Consider the following 18,971-nt stretch of genomic DNA (forward strand, 5'->3'; position numbering starts at 1 on the left):
TCTTCTTTCTTCTCAAGCTACGGATCAAATGAGATTCAAATAAAACAAAGGAAATGTAAGCAATCAGAGAGTCTTCCAAATTTGGGGGAGGTGTGGGAAGAAGAGAAGTATACAGATCTGATCAAGAAAGCTGCTGCATGGACTTTGGAAATCAAGAACTTTTATTTAAGCTAACAACTCAGTTTTTAATATTGTACTTTCTTCAGTTGTCTGTGAAGGAGAATTTTTACATGAGAAGGAACATATAATTTCCAGACTGATAGAGTTTACCTGTTAGCAGGTAATTAGGGAAGAGGTTAGAAAAAGCAGTAAGAACAGAGGCTGGGCAAGAACTGTAAAGGATTTCAACCTTTATGCCATTCTAGCAGCATCTGTGGTATCAAAGAGGTATTTAAATGGGAAAAGGTCCTGTAACCTGTTTTTAAGGTGAACCTTTCCTAAGGTTAGAGCCTAAGAAAATACATACATTTATTGGAATTGTGTTACTGTGAGTTTGGACACTCACCTTTAAACTTCTAATGCTTTTACCTTGACTTGTGTGTTACCTGAAATTGTATTCACATATATGGCTTGTTCTTCAGTGGCGCTGCCACTGCTTTCTGTGGCTCTGATATGGTAAAATCCTTTTGTTTTTAATGTAAGTTTTATTTTGGCTGCTATGAAAATTCTCACATCTGTCAAACATGAAAAATTGACAGACAGCATTGGATAAACTCTGAAGGAGATTCATTTGGAATTACAATTTTATATACTTTCAAAGGTTTCTTTTGCTTTGTGTTTGAGTGCATGGCTGAACTGGGCTGTACTTAATCCAAACTTCATAAGCTTGCTAGGTACTGGTTAGGAGACAAATTGCTGTTACATTTATTAAGGATATAATGATTTTATTTGTTTTCCTCCTAAAGCATGAATATTTGTAGAAGAGAACATTTTACCTAAGCAGTCTTTCTACTGCCGTGAAGTAGGTGCTTGGAAATCTGTTTTCCTTTGGTTTTAATTCTAGTCATGCACATCATATTTCCTCCTCTACTTCAAAAATGCAATACAGTTCTTTGTGAGAATGAGCAGTTATTTTGATGACCTTGGTCTAAATTTTCATGTGCAATCCTTTCAGCAATTCATCATTGCACTGCTGATAGGATGAAAAATAGATTTTTACAATATATTCCCCTGGCATCCGTGTTGTTGATTTTTTTGTAGTCCATCAAAGTGAACCTTGAATGGAGTAGTGGAGAACTTGATTGGAATTACTGGTCAAAACTGAGCAGATGAGAGAAAAAAGGGGCTATATAAAGGAAAGTGTATGAATACAAAAAGTTTGTACTAAGAGAGATGATCTCTTATGTGCCTATTACATTCAGCTTAGGCCACTTTTAAAATAAAATTATCTGGAGATGGTTTTAAAAAACTGGGTGATGACATATCATTAAAGATGTAAAATTTTCTTCTGGGAAGTGAGAGAAACTTAGGATTGTCCTCTCTCAGCTGAATTTAAGATACTATGGATTTGCCTTAATTACAGCTGTTGCCAGCCCTCTGTGTTGTGTTAGTGCCCTGATGAAATCCCTTATTTCACTGAGACACAGAGGCTGTTTGGATTGATAACAAAACCCATCCTTGTTCCAAAGTGGAGTAGCCTTCACTGTAACTAATCTCAGCTATCACCAGCACAGCTGTCAGTGAGTAAGTATAATTCTGGTGCAGTCAATACCCTGGAGAATAAATTAGCAAAGTAGTAAGACCATGTAAAGATAAAAATGCAATGTGAGTTTACATATACCTAGTTTAATTATTTTTTTTTCTCCCTGAATAACTGTCTTGGAAAATGGAAAATTGTTTTTAAAAGCCCCAAGACAAAGCAAACCCACTTTTTGACACTATGATGCTTGTCTAACCTGTGGAACTCACTGTTCTGATATAACACTAAGAATTTGCTGCTCTTGGCCTCAAAATAATTGCTTGTAGATTTAGCAGATGTGTAGAGGAAATAGAAATCCATGACCCATGCTTAACAGAATCTTTGGAGCTGTCTTTGGAGCTGTCTTTCCCCCCACCTCTTTTTTTCCCCTTTTGCCTATCCACTGGTGTATTTTAGATGTTGTATAATGATGGAAAAGAGTTCCAGGAACTGGTTTGAGCCTGGCTTTATGGATCAACATTTTTAGTGTATTTTGTGACTTTATGCTATATTGCAGGAAGTGCATTTATAAATATTCTGAATTTGATTAAGTTTGACACTCCTTTGGGATCTTCTAAAGGCAGCCATAGAAGAACTTCCAAAACAGTGAAGTAGGTTGAAGAAAGGATTCTTCTAAGAAGCATTTATAATGTTAAGGTGGTAGTTCTCCTTATATAGAGAGATGTAGGTTTGTCTTTAATATTACACCTAGTGTTTTCAGGTCCTGAAATTGCTTCCTAAGATAACAAAGCATTGGTGTACAGTTTAGTTGGAAAGTATCATGTTAAGAAAAAGAATCTCTTTTGACTCTTAAGAAGTGTGGGCAAGTTATTTCTTTTTATCCAGACTTCTAGAAGGGTTTAGAGTGGTGACAAATCTCACTAGAAGAGTCCAAAAATAATACTTCCTACTGATGTAGAACACTTCAGGCCAGAGATGCTATAAAAGGTAAGCAATGTTTTGCTTATTATACAGTTTAGGGAGAGAAACAAAGTGATGAAGTCTTAAAATCATGTAGGAATTCTGTAGAATTGATGGGGGAAAAATCCACACTGCTGTAATATTGGAAACTTCATTGCCTAGATACAAGTTATTTGCAGGAAGTGGGAATCAGCAGTCTTTCCTCTGAAGTGTCATTAGCTGTGCAAGATCCTGTAAGCTCTAATCTTAGGATGTAAACCCCTTACTCTATCAGTGAGTGTCCTCTGCATACTTTTAAATCTGGCATTTGCTCCATTTGTAAATTATTCTTTCCATTCTGCATATCTAAACTGTGCCTGTGTGAATCTTCATAACAAGCAGATAATTCTTTATAAGCATAAATTTTCCAAGGAATCTGAGTATTCTCATTTAGTTTCTAGAGTAACACCTGGAGGCTTTCAGGTTTGAATTTTGAAAAATAAAAGTGCATATTTAAAGGTTAGATTGCCATTAATACGTTAAACAGAATTGCTTTATTAAGTATTTATTTGGTAGAAGTGAACATGATTTCATTAATATTAACTAAAGAAGCCCTCAGGCGATAAGCACGCAAAAAGAATTTTCAGCTAAAACTGTCAACTTTGTATTCCAAATCTGAAGACACATCTCTTTAAGGCCTTGTGGATGGTGTGGAATGCACCAGTTTTAATGTGTTTCTGAAGCAGCAGCAGTACTGTACCATTTTATCAGAAGTTTCTTTGAAAGGTTGCTATGGCTTGTGTTAAGCTTTTTTGGCTGTGTAACAGGGATAAACACTTGGTTCTGGGTAATAATGTGAAGTTCAGTCAGAAAAATTTTTAAGTTACTTTTACAACCGTCATACTGGGTATGTTGTAGAAGGGTAACATCCTCATTGGTTTTTGTTAATTTTCTTAATCCAGTACAAGGGAAACCTTCAAAGGGACTTGGGGTTTTTTGGTCCTTAGTAGTGTCCTGTCTGACCCAGGGCTGTAGAGGTGCCTTGTTCTCAAGATGTCAGTGACATCTATTGATCTGAAACCTCCAGAACTGCAGTTGGTGTAAACCTGCAGGCAGCAAATAAAATATTTAAGGTTGGCAAGTCAAAATAATACCATAGTTTGTTACCTGGCAAAGTAATCACAAAGAAGAGGTAGAAACTAGGGGAAACTGTGAGAGAAACGAGGAAATTGCATGCAGGTTCCAGGTAAGAGTCTTTTAATGACACTTTCCAGCTGGAATAATGAGCACTGTCATACACCAGCAGGCATTTGTGTCTTACATGCATTTGGCTTCCAGTAACACATTCCTAAAGTCTGCGTTTACTGCAGGAGGAAGCAACATGCTCCTTCCTTTCTTACATTGCTGGGAAACATGTTTTGTGAATCTAAATTTTCAGTTAGGGAAAACACAGCTTTCTCCATGAGCATCTTAATAAAGGTAAGAAATGCTTTAGAAAGCAGTGAATGTGAAGTTGGGATTATGAATACTATGACAAGTCTGGGTAAAGAGTCTGCGACTTTCTCCTGAAAACTCAAGTTCAATAATACTTTTTTACTAGAGCTATAGAAACTGAAATTTCTAGTATAACTAGAAGTTCTAGCACAAGTTGTTCAGAGGGTTTTAAATTTTTTTAATGTATTTTTTTCCATCTTCCAGAATTGTACAGTGTAGACGGTGAAATCACTAAAGTTAAACCTGCTATCACTTCATTAAATAAGTGGACGATGGTTTTTTTCCCCTCACATTCTGATAAATAATAAAATATAGGCAAATGAAAAGAGAGTTACTGTTATTCTCTTTTTTTCCCTTTTCCTTCTTGATTAAGAAGCAATGGATTCACACACAGCTGAAGACATCATCTCAAATGGTGGGAAATTTCACTCAGGATTAGTGAAAGGTTGAATTCTGTTTATGAATAAATGTCTTCCATGCAGTTTAGTGTTCAGTAAAATAGTCTGATGATGTCACATGCTGTGTTAATTTCTAGAGTTTGATTAGTATCTGGGGCAATATTTCTTTCTTAGTTGAGTTCACAGTACGCTGTGTTCACTTGGATAAAATGGAGGAGCAGGAGATGTTTTATGAGAGTGAGTTAATTTCCATGAAAGACAGGTTAGATAGTTTTTTTTGCATTTTGGATGTAGGCTTAGAAAATTTCGAGTGGAACAAACTTCATTTGGAAGTGAGAGACTGTGGTTTTGAGTTTTCTGGTATGGTCATGTCTATTTGCACAGCACTTCATTTCAGTGTTGAGTTCAAAAAGTGCCGAGCCATACTTGAAGTTGCATTCTCTTCATTTACCAGATTCCTCTAAACTCTGCTGTGTTCAGAATTTCCTGGGAGGACTATTTTTCTTAAAGATGAGCTGCATTTTAAAATTAATTAAGTTGTATTTTGTAGGTATTCTTGAGAAGGCAGTTTTGCAGTAATTATTCATAATAAGCTTCTTGAAGTGCTTTGGGTTTTTTTCTTTTTATTTGCTGGTCTCTGACACCTTTGCCTTCACATACTTCTAATTGTAGAAGATGAGGTACTACCTCTCTTTTTCTTTTTTCTCTACTGAGATTTTAAGGCTGGATTCATGAAGAGACAGCGCAGATGCACTTTGTCAGATATTCTTCATGGACTTGGCAGAGAGCAGTGTAAATAGGTAGACTCTGATTTGAGGAATATCTTCTGCTGTTCTGATAGACTTGAAATTTTGTTAGATTTGAAGCCGAGGATCTCTTTGATTAACAGAAAGTAAAAGAATAGCATTAGATCAATAGGTCTTGGTTCCAGAACAAAGAAAAGGTTGACAAAAATACTGCAATAATTTTTTGATCTCTACTTGGTGATTTCAGAGATGAAGAGACTTTGTCTTAAGTTGCTATAATTGATAAGCAACTTGTTACTGATTATTCATGCAGCAGATTTTCCTTGGAGGCACAACTTGGGAGGAAAAGGGGACTAGACTAGGTCACTAGAGGATGAGCCATCATTTTCTAGGACTGCATGCCAGGCTGAGAATAACTGGGACATGCTGTTTGCCTTTACCCTTGTTGGTCCTTGCTGGGGTTTGTTGTTGCCCAGTCACAGCAGGCAGAAGTGGGAATCCTAGTGAGCAGCTGGGCTTTTGGGTGTCTGTGATCTGACACTTGTATCATGTGGGCCAAACACTTGTGTGCTGTGCAGCAAAAGTAAAGGAAGCGTTAGACCTGCTGTAAAAAAGGAATTGGAGGAAATCTGGACTGATGGAAATAGCTTTCCATAAAAACAGAGTACTTCAAATGCAAATATAAGCTGGTTTTTCCTAGTTCTCTCTTCAAAGCACATGTAAAACCATTTTGAAAGATGAAACTACCTTTAATTCCAAATATGATTTTCATGGCGTTTCTGGGAATATTTTATCTAAGTATATTTGTTTTGCAGAAGATAAAATGCTTCCTTTGTAAACAGAGCCAGAAGTTAAAAAAATCAAAAATTCACAGTGTTCAGCCACTTCCCCCACATAGGACTGTCATATGTATCTCAATCATGGACTTCCCCTAAACAGGCAGAGGAAGAGATTAAAGTATACTTTGTTCTGTGATCATCTGATTATCTTTTGATCTTTCCTGTTCTTTATCTGCTTCTACTAAAAGCCTGGTATAGAAATACAGATCACAGCTGGGGGTTAACTTCACAGATGAAATGCAGTAGCTTTGTCTAGGGGTGCATGAAAGAAAAGAGGAAATGTACAGGAACCTGAATTGGAAATGCAGAAGAATACTCATCGTGAGCTTGGACAGCATTTCTCTTATCTGTTGTCTTGTGACCCAGGCTGTCAAAGCTTAAGAGGTCTTTTGATTTCTAAAAGATGCTTTTGATTTCTTGCACTTCAGACGACTTTATACTGTATTTTGGTAGCCCAGTGAGATTAGGAAGTAATTACTGAGAGCTGTAGATAGCAAGTGTAAGTCAAAATACAAACACTTTATTTTTACTGCTGCCTGAGGCTGAATCTTAAAGCTGTTTTGCCAACCCATGTGTCATGATTCAAAGGAATGCTGTAAACTTTCAAAAAAGCAAGAGTTGAGCATAGTGTCACATAAAAATCAGCTTTCCTTAATTGCACTGACTTACCTTTTCTGCTGTCTTTTTAATAGATAAAATTTTAGCCCTTTAAAAGTTGTGGTTTTTTCTTTTCTCTCATCTGGTGAAATATGTGTTTGACTAAATGTTAATTGTATTCAGCATATTATTGGATAGTTACTAAGTATCAGTCCCTGGCTTCTTGGGCATTCTGAACTATGTTAATACTGTGTTATTACTTGTAAATATTAGTAATCTAACCTCTTAGAGCTGATGTAATTACTTTCCAAATCTGTCCTTTATTTAGAATCAGAAGTTTGTTACACAGAGCAGGAGGGAGTATATGTTAGAGCTCTTTTCATGACAGCACAGTCCAGCAGACTTGCTAAATTGAGATCCCTTGTATGGGGATGCTGTTTTGTGTAATCCCCTAAGACTCTTCACATGGCTGTGTAGACTTGTTTTTGAAAGAAATACAGCCAAGGAAATAGATAAGTTAAAAGAATAAAACAATGTAAAACATAACTTATCTTTTATTTTCAGCTCTTCAGTCATCTTGCAAACTAGAACATAGGAAATACACAATGTTTTTGATTAAAGTGACACATGGTTGTTCTTTTGCAAGAATATCATGATAGCATCTTTTGATTACGCTTCTGATTTTCTAGGTCAGATAGGAAAAGAAGGAATAGCCTGTTCCTTCCAAACCAAAAATAATTTTCTTATTTGTTCAATAATTTCTACAGGCTAGAGCCTGTGGAGATTGTGGTGAAATATGGTTTAATTGCTTGAGATCATAGCAGTTCAAGTATCAGAACAGGCCTTTTTGCTGCCTAAGAATATCACATCATAATTGCTGCAATAAAAACTCCTGACAGGGGGGTGTTAAGTGCTGGGAGGAGTTGCTGGGAGAGGTTGCAGTTTCTTCACCCAGGGAGTTTTGAAAACTCAGCAGTGGACCTGACCTGACTTTGAAGATGGTCTCCTCTGAGCAGGAGGCTGGGCTGGATGACCTCCAGAGGTGCCTTCCAGGCTCAGCACTGGGAAACTGCACTGATGAGTGGCTCTAGAGAGCTTGCAAGTGGCAGAAGCTTCCTGTGTGGAGAATACTCAGTGCACATCTTCTCTGTGTTTTCAGATGCTTGGCCTACTTGCTTATATCTGATTTTGCCTGTTGCTCTTCATCTGTTCTACTATATGTATGATCTCCAGGTCTTCTTCACAGCAAGGAAGGTGCATGCCTATGAAATCATAGGGCAAAGTTTAAAGTAGTTAAAATAGCCTATTTGTTTTAGCACAGAGAAAAAAAAGTTTTAAATATCAATGGTGCTTTCATTTCTGTACAGGAATTAGACTTGGTATTTCAGTGTGTGTATATAAAAGAAGGTGAGGAGTGGTCTCATTCTCCCTATATAAAGTTGTATCAGTGTGGGTCACTTAGCAACCCTTCCTTACCCTCCTCAGAATATTCTCTCAGAGCACGTCCTGGAAGTACCTAAACCTCTGGTTAGTTGGTCCTATATATATTCTCTGGAGAAATAGTAAATAGCGCTTCCAGCATGAAAAATGCATGGAGGTAAAAATAAATAAATCAGTAGTTCCCTTGTGCAAACAGCAGGAGTGGACGTGCCAAGACCTCTGACCTCACACAAAACAAATTTGATGGATGACTGTCTGCTTTCAAACCTGCCACCCCAGTGCTGCCTCAGTCATGGCCTGAGTCTTTCTTTGGAGTGATTCAAGCCATTTGCATTTTATTTATCTGTTGTTCAGTGCCCCTGCCCAGACTCAGCAGTGGAGCTTTGCCAGAAGGCCAGGCTGAGGTGTGGTGGATGTTGTGAGAATGATACTCTGCAGTTGGACCCCTTCATGCTTGAGAGCTCCAGAGTAAAGATTTCCATGGCAGCCTTATTTTAATATTTTTGACAGCCTTATTTTAATATTTCTGAGTAAACTGATAATATGTTGTCACCAATATACTGCTTTCAGCTTACATTACTGTTCTAACAAGACATCAGAGTATGCCAATACATGTTGCATATTTTAATAGCACTTGGAAACAGAACCAACTCAGAAGACTTACCTAAAAATGGTGAAAGAAAGATGGACATTCTTTTCAGTATGTTCTAGGAATTTCTTAGAAGCTATAAAATGCTGAAATATAAGACAAAGTTCAGATTGTTTTAATAATTTAATTTTAAGATAAAGGTTTCTGTGTGCTAACTTGAAGCAATAATTCTTGATGATAGAAAGCAAGTGAGCTGGAAAGACTGAAGATCTGGAAATCCCTCTCCTGGTACCTGGTTATGTGTCTCTCTGAGGATATCCTGTGGAGTATGGAAGAAAATTCCGTGAAGAGCAGTGAAACTGATGAAGTTTGTTTTCCTACTAATCTGTGCTCTACATCCTTTTTTTTAACCCCTATTCCCCCCTCCTCAAAAAAACCCCAAACAAAACCTAACCCAAAAAAAGGCAATAAAACAACAGAACCCCCTAAATCTCCAGCCCAGCCCTGTTTTTATGGTTCAGGAGGAGACTGAGGCCATGAAGCTTGGTGGGACAAGAGGGAGCAGGTGTTCCTGGCTGGTTTGTGTGTGTTTGTGCACTGACTGACTGATAGACCATGGGGGTGCACTTTTATGGCCTCTTGCTCACTGGGACACTGCATTAAGTTTCTCTTTCTGTTCCCCTCATAGCTGTTCATTTTCATGGCAACACTGTCCAGTTGGTTCCAATGTGGTTTTGGGAGGCTGAGAGGAGAGACAGCACAATCACAATCCCTTATCTCATTAAAAGCTAGACTGAAAAATTATACCCCAGGCTACCCAAAAAAAATGACCTAGTTAGGATGAGATGCTGAAGTTTGTGCGCTTTTACATGTTTTAGATACAAAAATTTTTTAAGAGGAAAGGTTACTTTTCTGCTCTGATCTTAAGCTTCTTGTCCCACTTTAGGTTTCTCTTTTTGAGCTTAATTTAGATATTGTGCAGGCAGTGCTGTTCTGTTTGAGGAACTCCTGTTCTCAGTGCAAATTGTAATTTGATCAAAAAGCTTTGCTGTCCTGTAGTAATAACCAAATTAAACAGTGTCATGCATTATTCTCTTCCAAGGTGCTGTAATGAAAACATTTATTTCTAATAGCTTTTTTCTCTTTTTGCATTTTAAAGCTGTGGCAAAAGCTTATTTGCTTCATATTGCCAATATACTGAAACTGTCTTCATGCAGAGCCTTCTAGGTTCCAAATCCCATGGTACCTAGTACAATCAAATTTTTTAGGACTGTTTTAGATTTATATAAGAATTAATTTTTTTTTTCTGTTTTTGTTAGGATTCAAAATTTATTTTGAATTTTTATAGATGCTTTATTGTATTTCAGTGTCACAAACTGGCTTTATTCCCTAAGAACAAATCATAAAGATATGTGCTAATACAGAGCACCAGTGCAGATTTTTAGGATGTTTGCTCTTTGGGCAATGACAATAACACTCTTGCTGGAATAAGGAAAGAGCAAAATGCCTTTTGTTTGGGAATTCCCGTGCTTCCTAATTCTCGGAACAACTTCGTGGGTAAACTCACTTTTGCTTCCAGTTTCTAGGTTTCTGTACTGATATTAGTGTTAGTTAAGCACCAACAAATTGTTCTGACCTTCACTGCAGTATATACAGCTTGAAGTATCAGCTCAGGTTCAGCCTCAGTTGCTTGAATTCCTCTTGTATTGAGCAAGAGTAGTGACCAGAGTGGAGCAAGCAGTGTCACAGTGTCACCCATCTGATGGCCACAACAATGTCCATTCAAGTGTGAATATTGGCATATGCTGGCTGCAGGAGAGGTGGCTGAAAGCAGCAGTGGACAGAACCAACCTTGTTGACTGTGCCTCTTTTTTTATGTGCTTATCTGTCCTGAAAAGTGTTTGTCCAAGGTTTAACAGTTTTGAAAGATATCTAAAAGTCAGATACTTTTATTGTGATAATCTTTTCCCACAGATAAGAAACTGGAGTGTAAGGACTAGCTGGTGATTAATTAGGCATTAAGATTTAGCTTGCTGAACAAGAACCAGAGTCTTTGGCTGGATGGCACCTTGCCATGCCTTTAAGAATCAGAGGCCCCCACCAGAACAGGCCCATCTTGGATGCCCTAGCTAGGCTCCTCTCCCTGCTCTGGAAGGATGTTAACTTCACTGCCATAAGTACAGAGTACCTTACTGAGCTGTGACTTCAAATTGCTTCTTGTTGGCAGTTTGAAACATGATTGTGGGAGAATAATCCAAGTCCTGCTGTTAAAGGTTCCTGCAAAGGAAGAGAAACCATTGCAGCTGCCACCCTGTAGTGGCATGGAAGTCATAACAGAATGCTGTTTCCAAAAGGGTGGCAGCTGAAATGTTTATATTTTCTGTGCTTGTGTTCACTGTTCCCACATGCAGGTGTAGGAGCATGTAACTAATATGCATGAAGGCAAAGCTCTGTGCAGCCAGACAGACAGACCTCACTTCTCCCCATCCCCTTATTAAATACAGCTTATTCATTGTAATAAGGTTGTGGTGGTCTTGCAGGCTCAATGTTCTATTGTATTTTATAATAATACTTCATGAATGGCTTCCCAGTTTTGCTGCACAAGAAAATGCTGGCATTCAGAGTATTGTGGAAGAGAATTCCTCACCAGTCTGGCTGCTCTATTACTGAGCTTGTTTAGCTTTTCTGGTCTGACATACTTCTTCATAAAATAAATACGAAACCCAAGGCAGACAAATCTGTTAAGCATGTCCCATAGTATGTTTCATTTGTCAGTGTGCTTTCTGCTTCTTTTCTGTGACAAGATATCCAAGATGTCAGTTCCAAAAGTGGAGTCCTGTGGCACCCTGTGCACTTTATTCTGGTGTGAAATCTCTCTTGACAGCTGACAGTCCAGCCTGGAGCAGTTTTGGATCTCAGTGAAACTCTTACCTGCTGCTCATTTGGCATTCAGTGCTCTCTGTGTTAAGTCTTGAATATTCTCCTGTCATCCCTGCCTGCCTCCTTGTGACTAATTATTCCATTTCCTTGAAGAAATCATGCTTTTGGAAGACTTTACATCTCCAATCATCTTTAGCTTCTTTTTGTTCAGAAGAAGCTTAATGGGGAAGCAGACATTCAGTAGTTTTGGACTGTGACTTGGAAGTTTGGGAACTTCGTGCTCTCTTGACTTGACAATTCTCCTTTCAGCATCTCTTTTAGTGCCTCTTTTTCTGTATTTCTTTTGTGGGTTAAAAGCAGGTCATGCCTTGTTTCTTCTGTCATTTTAAGGAAAGTAATGTCCTCTGTGTTGTTCTACAAATCAACATGCTTGAAGTTGGCCTCTGACTTCAAGAATTGCCAGAATAGTGGAGGTCTTGAATATGATTAAAAAAAAATACACAGCTGCAGAGGGTAAAGAGGTATTAGTATCTATAAATCAAGGAACTGAAACATTTACAGATTCCTACACTGCAAGTGCCAAATGAAGCTTTTCCAATCACACACATAGGAAGCAAGTCCCTAGGTAGCTAAGTTTCAGCAGGCTGAATACTTAAGGAGTTGGACTTTTTTTCCAATGCTAATCTTTTCTCTTACAACCACAGAAAAAAGTGTCAGGTTCTAAGCTCTGCATTTCCCCATGTCCAGCCACTGATGTACAGCAGCAGCACATTTGCCTTGGGCAGTCTTTGAATCTTGACCACTTTTGTAAGCTACTGTCCTTCCTCATTCATGGCACTTCTGTGAACTTCCTTGTCTGAATCATGTTCTCAGCATCAATCTCATTTCTTTTGTGCTGGTTACAATCTTGAGTTGCCTCTTCAGTGTCATTATTACCTCCTGGGTTTTTATGCTTGCTGCTGAAACTCTAGCTAAGGTCTGAAATAATCTAAATTTCCTCATTAATGAGAAGTGTGACTCACTTTCAGTTCAGCACAGACTTTCTGGTTCTTTCACATATTGTTCTGTCAAGACACAGGTCTCTGCAGTCTTTGAAGAGCAGAGAAGAAATAGACTAAAATTAATTCAAATTATGGATCAGAATTTATAGTAGCTTTTCAGTTCATAGAACCTGTTGGGTTTTTTCTTTTTTTTCTTTTTTTTTTTTTTTAAATTTGTTGTGTGTTTGTGTTGTTTTGTTGGTTTAGAATAAAACACAATGACTGGGTCCGTGTGCCAAGTTAAGAGAATGGGTTCCTTGGGCTCTCTGGGTTTGATGGAGATCAGAAAGGCTTTCCCCTGGGCAAGGGGGCAATGAAGTGAGAATTCTTCACTCGACACCTCTACCCTTGCTCAGTGGTGTTGTAAAAATGTGAAATGGTCTCAGCATTGAGTCACAATGATTTTGTCTTTTGTTTCTGTAAATAATGGCATCAGAAATCAAAGAAAATTCCTTACCCATTTAGTTTGCATGGAGAATTCTGTACCAAAATTCCAGATGCAGAAATTACCTACAAGTAAATATATTTCATTACAAATGTGTGGTTTTGGGCTTAGCAAGGGAAGGTAAGATACCACAAAAACTGTGTACAAGAGGGTTTATGTATTTGGAATGTGCTGCATTTGATTCCCTTTGTGGCATTTGTGGACATACTTTGAGAAGTGAACTGTACCTCATTTCTTCATTCTGCTTCCTTAAACTGTGCTTTCTCCTGGTTATGCTGAGCCTATCTAAGAGCACTTACACTTGCTTGACTATGAGATTAGCTAGGAAATTATTGAAAACACATTTTAAAACTTAAAATATTAAGGGATATCATTCCTCTGTTGCTCTGCTGATGCTTTGCATGCTGACCTAGAAGATAGATTGTCCAAGATAATAGGTACTGTAATTTACTCTTCAGCTGGATTCATTATTTTCTCAGCTACCTGTCAGTTGTGCTTAGCCCTGGTAAATTAATCAAATGGCCATGTTACATAGGCCCTTCTCTGCTGTCAGTTAGACTTTGCTCAGCTGCTCTCTTCAGGTGAAGATGTGCCATGAAAAGGTTGGAAAGTGTCTAATGTGTAAAGCCCTTTTGTGGTGTTGTGAAGCAGACTTAAAGCAGCATGTCTTACACTATGCTATTGCAAAAGCATAGACAGGAAAAGTGGACAGGGGAGCTGGGCAGGCTCTGGGTACCCTGTGTAGGACACTGGTGGTTGGTTGCTTTTGTAGTAGCATTTGAGCAGGATCACATGCAGTACTGTACCAGAACACCTTCCTCACCACACCTCTTGCTGCCCCTAATGGTTGGACTTCAACATTAAGAAATACTTTTCAGAGTGAGAGAGAGAAAGATATGAAAGAATCCCTTATGTATTCCCAGACTGATGGCCATAATTAACACTTCATTTTCAGGAGCAGGTTTTAATTCTTTGCTTTCTAGAGCCTTTGAATACGTAGACTATTTTACAGATTTGCTATGCTAAATATACTCAGGCAGTAATGCTTGTATATTGTATGTATAATGTATGTATAATGTATGTTCATGTGATGTGTGGACACAGATCTGTTCTTGATACTTTCTGATTTTATGCAATCTCTCATATGCTCTGTTTGTTTTATTTAAATGGCAAAAGAGATCCTCATTTCTTAGTTTTTCTTGCTTTTGATTTACAGAAACTATCTTAGAGCATGGACCCCAGTAAGAAGTCAGAACCCCCTTTATCTGTAGAAATGGTACAGCAGAGGGCCAATCCTGACCGCAGTCCGTCAGCATCCATCTATGTTCCAGAGCAAGGTGGCTACAAAGAGAAATTTGTGAATGCCGTGGAAGATAAGTACAAATGTGAAAAATGTCACCTCATCTTATGCAATCCTAAACAGACTGAATGTGGACACAGGTTCTGTGAAACCTGCATGAATGCCTTGCTGAGGTATGTTGTTTGTTCTGGTAGAGCATCTCGATACCTTTACATGTTGTGAACTACTGACATTACTGTGAACACCATTGCAGCTTTAGGAGTATGTTGAGCCTTCCACTGTTTCTTGCTTGAGTATTTGTTATCTGTGTGCTGGTGCAAACATTTTTGCTCTACTCTGGTCAGAATAGGACAACTGGGTTTTCCATTGGTATTGTTGGAACAGTTGTTAAGGTGGTGTAATCCTGTGTAGAAATGTGTTAGGTAAGAATTTCATTCCCTGTGGAGGCCAAGTGGAGTAGCTCTTTCACAAGACTTCTAACTCGGGTAATCTGGTGTCAAATACACACAGTAAATTGTCTGTGAGGAAGTGAGCTTGTACACATTCCTTGGAGTGATGCTACCTAACCTGGCTGTGGACCCAGCCTCAGAATGGGTGATGGGACCCTTGGATAAATGTACCTGCTTGTGGAGCAGTTTCCCCGTAGCCCTTCCAGCTGTTTGTTATGGGACTTGCACAACCTGTGGACTGCAGGAGGGTCAGAAAGGCTGGCATCTCTGTTACTGAGGTGTTTGGGCCACAGTGCAAAGAGGTGAGTGAATGATAGAGATGTAAAGTGAATGCTGAGAGGTGCAATCTTTCCCAGTTAGATAAGAATAAAAGTGCAATCATTCAGGGGCTATCTAGGTTTTAAGTGCCTGTGCAACAGTAGATTTCTTTTCCTCACAACTTTGGTGCATTACTGCTGGTTGTATTCAGTAATGTGATTTCAAAACTTTGTGTAATGTTTGTAGACCACTCAGCACACTTCAGTCTCCTGGGGTACATAAGCACCAAACGTGTTCATTTACTACTGGAAAAGCAGAAATACAGAAGATACCTGGCTTGATGAATGTTGCATACTGGACTACTATCAGAGAGAGCATTTGACTTTGGAAACCTTGGTGATCTGTTTACTTTTTGTGACCACTCTGACTCTTGATGCTGGTGTATATGTCACTTGGAAATACTGTAATCTGATATCTAGTACTTAGATATATAAGTCAAGGCTACATGCAGCATGGTAAAGGAGTATGGAAGTTGTTACAATACTCAGTCTCCTGATAAAGAGTAATCTCTGTACTGGGCAGACACAAGGGTCCATAGCTCACTAATGCACTCCTGCAGGTTTTGTGCCTACAGCATTTCAAATTTAAAACAACAACAAAAAACCTCACCAACTTTACTTTTGATACACAGTGTGAAATGAGGTGTGGTATTTAAGAAATGCAATTATTTCTTATTCAGTATGTGTTTTTGGAAGACTCTTACAAGGTTAATAACAGTGACTGCAAAAAATCAAACACCTGCTATGCTTGGATGTGAACGGGTTGGCAGAGCAGATCTTTGACAATCTAAGCAGTAACAATTCTGGCATTGCTAGAGTCTGGGCAATTTTACTTCCCTGCTGTGAGATATGCACATGTGCTTATTACAGTGTAGCTAGAATATGTGTAATTTTATCTTCCTGACTTTCCAACCAGTCTGTTACTGAAAGGACACATGCTTTTAAGGCCATTGAGTTATTTTACTTTATTTAAGTACTTGTTATAAACAAATCCTTTATTAAAATAAAATTTACATCCTCCCCCTTGATTTTTTTTAATAAAAAGCATGCCATAAAATTGAGAGTAAAATGAGTTTATGTTGGTCCTGTATTTGGTACAAAATTTTTTCATTCAGTGTTGATATGCTGCTGCATATACAAACACAGTAATTGTATGCTAGCAACTTCTGTTCCAGGGTTGTTTGAGGACAAGGAATTGGGAGTTAGTGGAGATAGAGCAGTAAAGATGTCTGCTCAGTATGCAAGAGTAGTTTGAAAAAACAAGTAGGATGCTTGAGTGAATTCAGTAAGAGCAAGAAAAGCATGACATTGTATTAAACACTATATGCCCTGATGTAGTTTAGATTACTTTTTTTTTCCCCTGACTTATGAAAAGCTTTACAGATATTGAAGCTTCGAGGTACTTCAGATGCCCAGAAATATGATGAGACACAAAATGGTTGAAGAGCAGAAGCCAGCGAGATGATTTGAAATAACCATACAGAATATATAACATAATTGAACTTTTTCAGCCTTTTACCTCGATTTGCACTGCTGCTAGCAGCCACAGCCTGTCAGTGAGTTGCTTCATGGAAGAACTCACGCAGCTTTTACCTGGTGCTTTTCGTCTTGGTGCTTTACAAGGGAGATAATTTTGACTGTTCCCATTTTATGTGACGAAAAGGAGCTAAAAAGGAAGAGAATCACAGAATCACTAGGGTGGAAGGGGTCTTCAAGATCATCGAGTCCAACCCAGCCCTAACACTTGAACTAAACCATGGCATTGAGTGACACATCCAGTCTGTTTGAAACACGTCCAGGGATGGCAACTCCACCTCGAAAGAAGCAGCCGGCTCTGGCAGAAGGTGTTCCTCTCCATGGCAGGGCAGTGGAGCCAGATGAGCTTTGATCTCTTCCAACTCAATCCATTCTATGATTCTAAGAGGTTTACACTACAGCACTTGGCCAGTCAGAGCCAGAAGCAGCTGTAGAAACTCAGGTTTTCTGTACTCCAGTTTCTCGTCACAGCCTGCCCTGCTCCTGATTCTGCCCGTTGTCCAAAAGGTCACAAGTTTAATAATTAGTTTACTAAGACAGCTACAAGACAGTATTTCAGATAGAGGAGGCAGCAAGCATCTGTAATGGTTGCTAAAACCAGAACAGACTTGAAGGACATGGACATAAATACTTTTTTACCCTAAAAGGATGCATAATTGACTATCAGAGAAAGTAAATTTTCATTAGGTATTGTTTGAAAAACAATAATTAAAGAGACAATATGCCTGTTTTCACAGATTGAGAAATGACAACAATTTTGGATCAGGTGCAGACTGAAAAAAAGGAATGAGTTTTGCCAACTTGAAAACCACTTTGCAGTTGTCTGGAGATATTGTGGTGATTTTACGTCTTTGGGAATGCCAGATACTTTCCACTGAAAACTCAAATGTTCAAGTTTATTGAAATAATGTTGTATTTTCTCCTTATAATGATATATCCACTTTTAATGGTTTTAGAATATATTGAATAATGAAAATGAAGTGCCTCATAAATGGAAATTTTTGTACTACAAAAATTCAGGTGAGCTAAAATAGTTTTTTTCTTTTCTTTTGTCTTCAGATCTTCTAGTCCAAAATGTACAGCGTGTCAAGAAAGCATAGTAAAAGATAAGGTATTGTTAAAATAATTTCTTATTCAAGAGTACTGAACTGTGTGGCATCCACAAGTTGTGTTACTGTTAGTGGTAATTATTTCATAAACCTAACAAGCTGCCTAGAAAGGTAGGTTTGTCATAAAACCTAAGCCATGCATTTTATAGAGGTAGGTGGCTCATTTTTCCTGTTAACCTCGTGGTAGAAAACACATCAGCTTCATCCCAAAAAGTCTAGACAGGTGTCACATCTTGTATTCATAGTTGGGAGCTGCAGCAGCACGTTGCACTTGTCCTCCCATCAATCAAGAGGATGATAAGAAATGTTCCATCTCCTGTAGATGCAGGGATGTGGCAGGTCTAGGTGAACACTGATTTGGCTTTAGACCAGTGGCTGCTGTTTCACTCCTCTCTTTTACATTGTGGTGTCCAGTGAACCCCACTGGAATTAGGACAGTGGGGAGTTACAGTAATGATAAGGGATAAGATTCTTTGTTATAGGTGTAAGTTATTTCAGTGATACCCTCTTCACTGTTTTTCACATCAAAACTTTTGCTGCCTTTGAAACGTTGAAGGTAGAAAAATTTCTTGGCTTAGTACATGGTTTATGTGGTTGGACATTATTGCTAAAGTGTTCAGTAAATTATTTGTGCTAGCACTCTTTCTTACATAAATGAATACTTGTCTGTAACCATTTTGAAGAAAAGGTTGATGGGTATGTTAATATCTCTTGTTTTAATCCAAAACAGTTCTTTGAACAGTGCTCAGTGTAATTTAGTTTTGACATGGATGGACTCTCCAGGAGCTCAGACTCGTGATGCCTAATTTATTTGTTCTCTTAACTCTGACTTTCTGGCTCTCAATATACATAAATATGTACATTTGTTGTGAAACTTCAAGTATCTTTAAAACAGGACAAGAAGGCCAATGTATGCTAAATACCTGTTAGACTGACTGTGCAAATCAGTGTTTTCCATGAAACTGGGCACCTCTCTTCCCACAGAATGCTCAAGTCCTAAATCACAGAAATGCTTTTAGATAGTCTTTGAAAAACTTTAAAGGTTGTCTTCTTCCTTTATCTTCAGTCAGCAAAGCTCTGCATACTGACCCTATGAATTACTTTGGAAGAGATACTGCAGCATAGCCAATTGATTATTTAAATGAGACTTGTTGATTCATTAAACTTCCCACACGCTTCTGAAAAGTAAATAGAAATCAGTGACCTGTGTCAGA

At 38.3% G+C, this 18,971-nt stretch overlaps 1 protein-coding gene across 1 annotated transcript in view; it reads left to right on the forward strand.

The window, feature by feature from the left end:
• Window positions 1-1,548: 1,548 nt before the first annotated feature.
• TRAF3 (TNF receptor associated factor 3) overlaps window positions 1,549-18,971 on the forward strand; it is a 47,123-nt gene continuing 29,700 nt past the window's right edge. The window contains exons 1-3 of the mRNA XM_077180722.1: window positions 1,549-1,683; window positions 14,263-14,519; window positions 17,708-17,759. Coding sequence (XP_077036837.1) covers window positions 14,278-14,519; window positions 17,708-17,759 — 294 coding nt within the window. The 5' untranslated portion in view covers window positions 1,549-1,683; window positions 14,263-14,277. The remainder of the gene's footprint in view (window positions 1,684-14,262; window positions 14,520-17,707; window positions 17,760-18,971) is intronic.

This window comes from Agelaius phoeniceus, chromosome 6 (genome assembly GCF_051311805.1).
Source record: "Agelaius phoeniceus isolate bAgePho1 chromosome 6, bAgePho1.hap1, whole genome shotgun sequence".
In the NCBI taxonomy this organism is placed as follows: domain Eukaryota; kingdom Metazoa; phylum Chordata; class Aves; order Passeriformes; family Icteridae; genus Agelaius; species Agelaius phoeniceus.